At 52.0% G+C, this 10,392-nt stretch overlaps 1 protein-coding gene across 5 annotated transcripts; it reads right to left on the bottom strand.

Annotated features, from left to right (window-relative positions):
* Positions 1-395: 395 nt before the first annotated feature.
* On the bottom strand, positions 396-10,150 carry LOC116946232 (G-protein coupled receptor 146-like). Of its 5 annotated transcripts, none has more exons than XM_032961238.2 (2): positions 9,461-10,150; positions 396-2,762 (listed from the first exon to the last, which is right to left on the bottom strand). In XM_032961238.2, the coding sequence occupies exons 1-2, from the start codon at positions 9,462-9,464 to the stop codon at positions 1,564-1,566; spliced, it is 1,203 nt and encodes a 400-aa protein (XP_032817129.1). In that variant the 5' UTR covers positions 9,465-10,150; the 3' UTR covers positions 396-1,563. The 5 variants fall into 5 exon arrangements, with proteins under 5 accessions (XP_032817129.1, XP_032817131.1, XP_032817130.1 ...); XM_032961240.2 differs by having other exon boundaries at positions 9,555-10,150; XM_032961239.2 differs by having other exon boundaries at positions 9,549-10,149.
* Between the last annotated feature and the right edge of the window lie 242 nt (positions 10,151-10,392).

The following is a 10,392-nucleotide window of genomic DNA, read 5'->3' as shown; positions in this document are numbered from 1 at the left end:
AGTCACGAAAGCTTAAAATCCAAAAAAACTCTGTTATGGCTAATACGACCAGTGTGGCTTTTTTTCCCCAGGGTAAGAAAGTAAATGTAATAATAATAATCTGCTTCTTTGACTTCTCTCGAGATCAGCTCTGGACTAAGTTTTGTTGTCCATCGTTCGTCAGCGGTTCTTACGAGGTGTCCACTTGTCTGGTCTAAAGCGAATAATTCAATAAATAGTATGAATCATTAATGCAGAAGCAAAAGCTGCTGTAATTAAATTAGTCGTCATTATTGGTACTTCACTTGATGAACAAACCATTCGAGACCGAATGGGAACTCTTCTCATTTCCGACACTAGCAGCAATTCCGCTCGAAATCAAAAGACGCGGAGGAATGAGACAGCTGCCTCCCCTGTGGGTTTTGAGCAATCGTTTAATAAAGATCACAGAAGCAGAACTAATTCAATAACTTAACGACATACATTGTCAAACCTCTGAAATGTACATTGCGTTACAGCGCAGCAACGGGAATGTTCGTGGTTGTATCCAGACGCACAATCGCACCGTGGCTGGGAAGGAAAAATAAAGTCACGCGCATCATTTTGTTTCCCACTGCGCCACAGTTGGACCCTGCGCACGCGTACAGAGATGCGCACACCTATACGACAACTATCGACAGCCGCTAATTGACGGTGACATCACCACAGCGCTTGCGTCCAAGCTAAGTGCACTTTGCAGCTACGTCAAGTGTCCACGGCTCACTGGTGGGAGGTCACGAGACAATATCAGGATATTATGAATACCTCCATGAGTCACCGCTGCCTCCCACGATCATGCGAAGCAATGATTCACCTGTAGCGGCCGCACAAAAGACAAAGAACCCCCACGGAGGCCTTGGCAGATTAGTGTGCCAAGTGCTATTGTAGACCCCTTATGCAGGCCATCACGGCGCACGAGGGGAATGGTGTGGCCACAGCCACGCCCGATTGGTAATCGTTCATGGCTGGGTCAACCTAGGGATGGTCCCCGCCCTGTTCTGATAACACACGGCACTTTCAGACGTGGCCTGGAATCGAACTCGGGTAACAGGGTTCTTAGCACAGTGCGGTCGCCACTACGCCACACACACCGGTACAAGCGTACACGCACGACAATAACAGCCGCCAGTTGCCACGAAGTGGCGGTGACGTCACCAGGCTAGGTGCACTTTGAGGCCACGTGTGGAAGGCTTCCTGTTAAGCAGGTAAGCAGGTGGTCACGAGACAGACCCGGGTGCCATGGGTCGACTGACTGAGATGACCAGCCTGTGCCAACTCGCTGCATTTTAGCTGCCCAGCGCTTCGCTCGCTCACAGAACACACACACGCGCGTGCATACAAACACACACAACAACAATCGCCACTAAGTGGGGGTGACGTCACCACGGCGCTTGTGCCAGGCTATGTGCACGTTGAGGCCACGTGAACTGTCGAACGCCCGCTGGCAGGTCACGGGGCAGACGCTGGTGCCAAATACACACACACACACACACGTACGTACATACACACACACACGCACGCACGCACGCACGCACGCCCCCGCACCTATACGGCCTCTGTCAGGGGCAGCGACGAGTGCCTGGTGTAGCGTCGCCTCCCGCACCGCGACCCGAGCACGGCCCTCACGAGCCTTGCGCGCTCCGCCACTCCACGGCACATGCGCGCGTACACGCACGGCGCCACGCACGGGGGCGCGTACGCGAGCATCTGTGCCAGCGCCTTGAGCAGGCGGAACGAGGGCCTCCTCCTCACGGCGGCGAACACGCCGGCCCCGACGGTGGCGTAGAACGGGGCCCACAGCGAGAAGTGGACGGGCACCGCCACGAGCGCCATGCGCAGCGCGCCTCTCTGCGCTTCCCGGTCGTCGTGGTCAATGTTAATGTCGATGCCGCCGCCGCCGCCGCCGCGTGACAGGAGACGCGCGGCGCACCACGCGCTCACGCACGACCCCGCGACCGGCACGACGAAGCCCGTGACGACGAGCGAGACGTCGGCGAGCTCCCGCACGCCGAGCGCCACGCAGTCGAGCTGCCCGCGCCGGGAGCAGCCGATCTGCAGCGCGGCGGGGAACGCGGCCAGGCACGAGCCGCCCCACAGGAAGGCGCACACGTGCGGGGCGCTGCGCGCGTCCACGAGCGGCGGGCGCGAGCCCGCCGGTAGCGCCGCCTCCAGGTACGCGTCGAAGGCCAGCAGGGTCACCGAGTAGGCGCTCGCCAGCGCCGACACGTGGAAGAGGACGTAGGCCACGGCGCAGCCGTGCGCGACGGGCGGGTCGCGCTCGGAGGCACCGCCGTCCGTCGCGTCCGGCCCGTCGTGCGTCAGCCCCGTGAGGTGCGCCAGAGCCACGCTCAGCTGCAGGGCGTTGGCCAGCGCGGCGCTCGTCACGTACACGTCCACCGCGGACGGTTGGCGAGCCGCGGCGCTCCGGGGATGAGGAGCAGGAGGAGGAGGAGGAGGAGTTGAGGCGCCCCCGCCGATGGCGGCGAGGGCGCGGCGTCCACCGCACAGGTTCACGGCGGCCACGCCGAGATTGAGGAGCAGCAAGGGAGGCACCAGCGTGGCCAGGAAGATGGAGCAGATGATGGCGAGGACGACCTCGCCCTGACGATGGTCCAAGGCGCACGAGGCATCGCGGAGGAGTCGCCCGCTGCGCATGAGAGTGAAGTCACGTGTGGCCAGGGTGCACGCGTTGCCCAGGGCCTCCTCGTGCCACGGGTCGGGGACGCAGTCCCACATCTTGACCCCTTGGGGGTGGGGGGAGACAGCGGTAGTTCGCAGAGAGAGGGGCCGCTGTCTATGTATGTGTACCGCTTGCATGTTAACAGCATGGTTACTGTTGTTGTCATGAACTCCAGCCGTGTTGAGGACTCGGTTTTACCAGTCTGACTGTTTCGTCTCAGCCACACTGTTTCCAATCACCACCACACTGCAGGTCACAATAACCACGCTCACTCACTAATCCACTCACCACACCTCAGGCCACAATTCAAGGAACGTATTAACTCTCATCTATTACGTGCTCAGTTGTGCTGGTTGTTTGCTGGCCGCTTTGCGTTTTGGCTTGTGGCCAGCGACCGTGATTTTAATAAAAGTGTGGGTTGTCAACTTACAAGCCTACAAGCAGGTGTCGGCCGTGCTAAAGATTGGAATAATCTCTCTGTCACTTAAACGACAGTACTCCTTGATGAAACGACGTTGTACGAGTCACGTAACGGGGTTTTAGGCCTCGTCCTCTGGCCCCCTGTCGCTGTGGACTCACTGAGTTTCAGCAATGATTGAAGACATTACCCATAACCGCCACATCGTGACTGTTGACATCGAGTGGCTGCACGCTAGCATCGGCTATTTTCGCTTAGGCAAAGCGTTTTTTTCTTCTATTTACAACGGGACAAATATACATATTACCTATTCTTGGTTCTTTTGGTAAAGTCACGTAGAAGGGAAACAATAAAATAATAAAAATATAAAACAATAAAGTTATTATTTTATTGTTTCCCTTCTACGTGACTTTACCGAAAGAACTAAGAATATGAATCCCAAACTCGATTTGGTGCTTTCGTGACTGCAGGAATTAATCTTAGATTTTTTCGGTAAAGTCACATGTAATTTTATTTTTCTTATTTCTAAGCGACTTTACCGAAAAAAAACAAAGATTAATATGAATCCCTGCTGTCACTAAAGCTTTAAAACAAAATCATATTACCTATTAACAATACTTAAAACATTCGTTAATAACACTGCCTTAAAGAGGAAAAAAATATATGTAAGTATTGACGTTTCGGGCAATTGCCCTTGTTCATTGTTTTGCTATGAATAAGAGACGTTCCCTGTTGCGACGTTGGTTCGAATCCGGGTTTCAGCCACTCCTGATTAAATTAGCTTCTCCAATATACTTAGCTGATGAGTCTCAGCTCAGTCGTCATCAATGACTGCACACCAACCCATCTGATTAAATGATTTGTTTTCACTTAATTCAGCATAGGACGAATAAATATTCGGATTGAATGCCACGTGACGAACACCTGTATAGCATAGCGTGCGAGAATGTGCACCGCACCCTAGTGTGCATGAAAGGTAACTGCAGGGACCACAGTAATAGTTCTGTGATGTAAATCTTCCACGGGCCTTTCTCGGACACGAGGTGATGTTACTCGGCTTGAAGTGGGGAGGTCCACAGGCCTAGGGGAATTCCTTCCTCTCGATCTCCCGGCGTGACAGTTCAATTATCAGTTGTATAAACGGGTAGACCACAGTTAATTGATGGGCATGTCGCGTGTGGTGAGGTCAAGCGTGGTTACTCCCACCTCCTCCAAGACATCTGGTCAGCGTGGAGGAGTAGGCCAAATACAATATAGGTCTCTAGAGTGTCCTCGAGTGGAGGCCCTAAGCAAGAAATTGCAGGGCTGAAGGTTTACCAACTGGTGCATAAAACAATGACGCTTTGGCAACGTTCACTTTTCGGATTCGAAGTCAGCTGTACGGGGTGTGACGCAGTGTGTTTCTTGATCAACACCCCACCGCTAAGCACACACACGTGTGCACGTATAACGTGAACAATAAAACCCTTCAGCGCTTTGTCAACCCGCTTCTGGATAAAGGTCCTCCCAGCCCACGTGTGGATTATTGGACCATACTTCACCACGGTCAGTGCCGATTGGTGATGGTGGGGGAGGGGGGGCAAGATCGATTGAAGATATCGATCGCCACTGATGTTAGCCATGACCGGGAATGAAACTCAGGCCATTGGGTTTGTGTTGCGGTGCGCTCACCACTGCGCCACTGCTCCACTCCTTGTTTATTATGTCGACAACTATTCAATAATAATAATAATAATCAGTTTTATTAGAATATACAGCCCATGGCCAAGCTACTGCTGAATGAAGGTCTCCACAATGCCATGTCGGTCCCAGGGCTTGTTTGGCCATACCTCACCACGCTGGTCAGTATATATACTGTGTGTGTATAGCCAAACAAAAACGTGATAGTCTTACCTTGATGCTGAGCGAATTCCGCAAGCATAAGAAATGAAACGATCGGATCAATTGCCTTCCCGTAGTAGGCGTGGTGGTGGGGTGTGGATTAGTTACAGCGTGCGGAATCCTTGCGCACAGCTTCTCAGCTGTGAAAGCCCCTCACTACAGCTGGTGTGTGTGTGTGCGTATGATCGTGTGTCTGAGTACGTGAGTAGATGATCTTTGGGGAGCGGTTGTGCAGCGGTTAGCGCGCTGCGCCAGGAACCCAACTACCCGAGTTCGATTCTCGCTCACGGCCAACGCCAGTGACGATTATCCGAACCGGTCCCGGGCCTCCCCTAGGTCAACTCAGCCTTAGATAAGTAACCTGGTGCAGTATGTCGTAAAAGTCCCCACGAGGTAGACAAAGGTGGTCTGGCGAAGTGCTCGCCACCCACCGCCTTGTTTTCCTGTGCTGGCTAACAACACTTGTCCCAAACGTCTGTTGAGGCTATAAGGGGGCTCGTTGTCTTTGCTGTTTGTGTGAGTATGTGAGAGTGTGTGGCCATTCTCGATAATCCGTCTGAAGTTCATTATCTTTCTCTTTATCACCGAAGTCCGTCCGCACCCGTCGCCTGCAAAAGTGTCACGCCCTGCACGCCTGTGTGTGTGAGGGGGTTAAACGGGCGCGGCACGGGCTGGAGAAGAGATGGAGTGATGTGGTACAAGAGGATGTGGAGCTGAGCAGACTTGCCGATAACTGGTGCCAGCCAGTGACGTGCGGTGAGGTCAATGGCTGGGGAGGCACTGGCTAGTGTCAGAGCCAGATTCACACACTGAGGGGGGCGTGGCCTCACGGAGGGGGCGTGGCCTCACTAAGGGGGGCGTGTTAGACACGCCCCCCTCGGTGAGGCAGATCTGATAGCTGCCTCCCATGGTGCTTTTTCATTGCAGTTTAATGACGAGATCAGCGAGCCAAAATATCTTTATACACGTACGTGAAATAAGTTACCTGGAGTATGATAGGCGAGGACATGAAATGAAGGGGTCTACAAACATTACATTGGTGACATACTGAGATAGTAACAGGCATGCGATTATTGCCCGCGCTCCATCCAGTTACTGAGGGGTTGCGCAATCAGAGGGGAGGCTGAGCTCGTCGCTGCCTCACCTCTCGTCTTTTCCAATATTTTCAGCGGAGCTCCGCAAATTTGGCGATTTTGACGATAAAAATGATTGGAATCGTACAGAAATTACATTTATAACACAGATCAATGGAAAAATCTTAATATTTATTTTATTTTATTCTTTTTTTTTACTTTTCGTAACAGCTATTTTCATTGGAGTATGACAGCTGAGGCTCTGCCTCCCCTGCCTCCCCTGACCACACGTCCCTGGTACCAGCGGTGTCAAGATCGGCCTCTGTGGAGGAGGCTCGTGAAGGACGCTGCTACTGGACAGTTAGAGGCAGTCGCCCTCCAACAACAACCGAGGGCGGAGGAGCGACGCTCACAACAATGAGCGGAGCGCCGGGTGGCTAAAGCAACAAGTTGGCACAGTAGGGGGCACAGGTGGTCATCGGCCAGTCATCCGACCCGTGGCACCTGGGTCTGCCCCGTGACCTGCCAGCTGGCGTTCGACACTTCACGTGGCCTCAACGTGCACATAGCCTGGCACAAGCGCCGTGGTGACGTCACCGCGAATGGCGATTGTTGTGTGTGTACGTTTAGGTGTGTGTGTGTACGCTTAGGTGTGTCTGTTCACGCGTGTGTACGTGTGTGTCTTTGTTCGTGAGCGGTAGGGTAGGGGCTAACCCACCACGCCGCAAACCCGAAACAGCCCTCGTTCAATTCCCGCTCACGACAACATAACAGTGGCAAATATCTGAACCGGTTGTGGGACTCCCCCTAGGTCAACAGCAATTGCCCGATAACAGTAAATTAATGGCTATACGACGGGGGTCTATATTCTGTGTGCACTTGTGTGTGTACATAGGTGTGTATGTACGTACGTTTGTGAAAGCGGATTGATCGGGGCCGATGATTTGTGGTTGTGGCGGCACGCCACGAGTGAATAGCAATTATACACAAATATCGTTCGTGGTTCGCGCTCCTGCTGCTACCGCTGCAGCGATGGCAGTGTTGCACAAAAAAATCAGACACAAAACCCCTCCACAAGGCAACCGTCGACAACACCACTGCTCTAAATTGCAACAAAAACATAAAATAGGCGACGTTTCGGGCAATGACCCTTCTGCATAGGGGAGAGAGAAAGAGTGGCCAGAGCGATTCGAGTGAATTCTCGTAGGAGACTTGCACTTTCGACCTTTGCGGGTTGGGGGGGGCTTTCCTTGCCAGTGGCCACGTGGCTATAGCGCGCTCGGTGTGGTGATGGTGGTCACGCGTCGTCTAAACGCCGGCGACACGCTGGGATCTCTCAGTCCGCCTGTGTAGTTGACGTGGATAATACCCCACCGTCTTTTAACGTCGGAGAATTGGCGAGCGGGGCGAGCTATCTAAGGCAAACACTTGGCCAAAACTTGACCAACCAGCCACCAGTACCAGCCCTCTCACTGACCCCATTTCCGAACTAGTCAACCAGCCACTAGTACTAGCCCTTCCAATGATCCAACCCCTAACTAGTGAACAACCACTAGTACTAGCCCTTCCAATGATCCAACCCCTAACTAGTGAACAACCACTAGTACTAGCCCTTCCAATGACCCAAACCCTACCTAGTCAACCAGTCACTAGTACTAACCCTTCCAATGACCCACATCCTAACTAGTCAACCAGCCACTAGTACTAACCCTCCCAATGACCCAAACCTTAGCTAGTCAACTAGTCACTAGTACTTACCCTTCCAATGACCCACATCCTACCTAGTCAATCAGCCACTAGTACGGGCCCTTCCAATTACCCACATCCTACCTAGTCAACCAGCCACTAGTACTAGCCCTTCCAATGACCCACATCCTAACTAGTACACCAGCCACTAGTACGAGCCCTTCCAATGACCCACATCCTAACTAGTACACCAGCCACTAGTACTAGCCCATCCAATGACCGAAATCCTAACTCGTCAACCAGTCACTAGTACTAACCCTCCCAATGACCCAAACCCTACCTAGTCAACCAGCCACTAGTACTAACCCTTCCCATGACCCAAATCCTACCTAGTCAACCAGCCACTAGTACTAGCCCTTCCAATTACCCACATCCTACCTAGTCAACCAGCCACTAGTACGAGCCCTTCCAATGACCCACATCCTAACTAGTCAACCAGCCACTAGTACTAACCCTTCCAATTACACACATCCTAACTAGTCAACCAGCCACTAGTACTAGCCCTTCCAATGACCCACATCCTACCTAGTCAACCAGCCACTAAGCCACTAGTACTAACCCTTCCAATGACCCACAACCTACCTAGTCAACCAGCCACTAGTACTAGCCCTTCCAATAACCCACATCCTACCTAGTCAACCACTAACTAGCACTAGCCCTTCCAATTACCGTAGCCCTCTCGCTGACCCTAACATTAACCCGTCATCAAGCCACTGATATTAGCCCTTCACTGACCCTATCCCATGCACGTACGATCACTCATGATGATCGTAACCATGAGCGACTATCCGACCGGTCACTCGTACTGTGACTACACTCAAGACGTGTGCATGGAATCGTTTTCCACGCACCAGTTTATCCTCTTGACATTGAGCTCCCTCGAGCGGAGGTCCTTCCTCCAGCAGTGGCGTGAGCTAATTATTGCAGGTCTGCGCCTTGACCACTGTGCAAATTCAATTCCAAGTACAGTACGCTCTATATATGCTCAGGCAATGGTTCTAATTATGTTCAGGCAGTGGTTCTTATCATTGTTTGGCTACTGTACACCGCCCCCTGTTGAAATTAGCTTCAAATGAGTACTCCCTTGCTTGACCCAACACGGTTTCTGAGAAATGAATGCACGAATAGTGAACATCTATTCTATGGTTTAAGCAAGCGAACACCAAAAATAATCAACAGACTCTCTGCATGCGTGCCGCTGGTTGCTCTTGGAAACCAACATCGTTAACGATCAATGAGTTTGTAGAAATGTATTTTACATCTTTACAGGTTACCATAAGGATTAAAATGTTATCATCGTTATTTCATATTGGCGGATTCATACGCGATTATTCACCAATGCCACTCTCATTGCAGATTATATAATTTGACGCATTTGTAAATCGCCTCACGTACCACCTGGAACAATGCCCCCGGTTGAGAACCACTGCTCCATCAGACCCGTCCCATGCCTTGGCTGGCACACCCCCCAATCCAGTAAGCAATCGATGCAAAACAACAACAACAGGACAACAACAGGGTTAGCGAGCGCCTATGAAGGCCGGCAGGGCACACAATGGGATGGGTGTTGCCAGCACCACGCCAGGCCTCCTTTGTCTCCCCAACGCTGATGTCTACTAAACCGTACCAGGATCGCACACTTACTCATTTAAGGCTGAGTCGACCTAGGGGATGCCCAGCACCGGTTCGAATATTGATTGGTCGTGATTGTGCGCGCACGCAAGACACTCACGCTTACTCGACGACCAGCTCGTTAGCCGTTCGGAGATGGGTGGTCGGTGGTGGTGGTTCTTTGTGTGAGTGGGAGGTGGTCAGTGAGTGGCTTCTGTATCAGGAAGGGGCGAAGATACGCTTCACGGAAACGATTTGGCAATTTGGCCTGTCGTGTTGGGACATCGCCCTTGGCCTGGCATGCGCCTTAGTCTAAGTCGACTCAGCCTCAAATATGTACATCTGCAAGTACCCCGGGGGTTGGGGGAAAATGTGGCCACGAACGTCGTCGCCGCTTATTCGAAGGCGTGGGTGGGGGATGATGCATCGATTCGTCGACATGTCGATGAATAGAAATGTCGGACGCGTTGCGTAAAGAATACGGACAACTTGAAACTTGGAGGACGGTAAAACCCAACGAAATGGTGATTCATTATAAACTGTTAATGCAAGAGGTGTTCAGGTTAGACGCAGAGAACTCACCGGTTCAATTCGATCTCTCAGCGATGACAATTAAACAACGACGCAGCTTTCTTACACTGCCAGCCAGCAGTGCAATGTAAATGGGCCCACAGTGTTTGCGCGTGTTTATCAGAAGATTGGAGCAAATACTGCAGCTGCCTCGAGTGCCAGTCCCTTCCGCCAGTGCTTGGGAGAGAGAAACATCTCTTCGCTGCACCTTTACCGTATAAACTGTTCTTTTTTAAAACAAAACTAAATTCGTTTTTTTTAATATTACCAGGTAAGGCCCACTGAGCCGTATAGTTCTTATTGAGAAGCGACCCGGCCATAAATGAAAGATCAACGAAGTGGTTCATCGTGTGTAAATGTATAGCAGTCAAATGCTCTCTAAACACGTGTTGTTG

The sequence above is a fragment of the Petromyzon marinus genome, chromosome 26, assembly GCF_048934315.1.
Source record: "Petromyzon marinus isolate PM22_M1 ecotype Great Lakes invasive population chromosome 26, UKy_Petmar_22M1.pri1.0, whole genome shotgun sequence".
Classification (NCBI taxonomy): Eukaryota; Metazoa; Chordata; class Hyperoartia; order Petromyzontiformes; family Petromyzontidae; genus Petromyzon; species Petromyzon marinus.
Note: the sequence above shows the minus strand (reverse complement) of the source record. Positions and strands in the feature narration are given on the sequence as shown.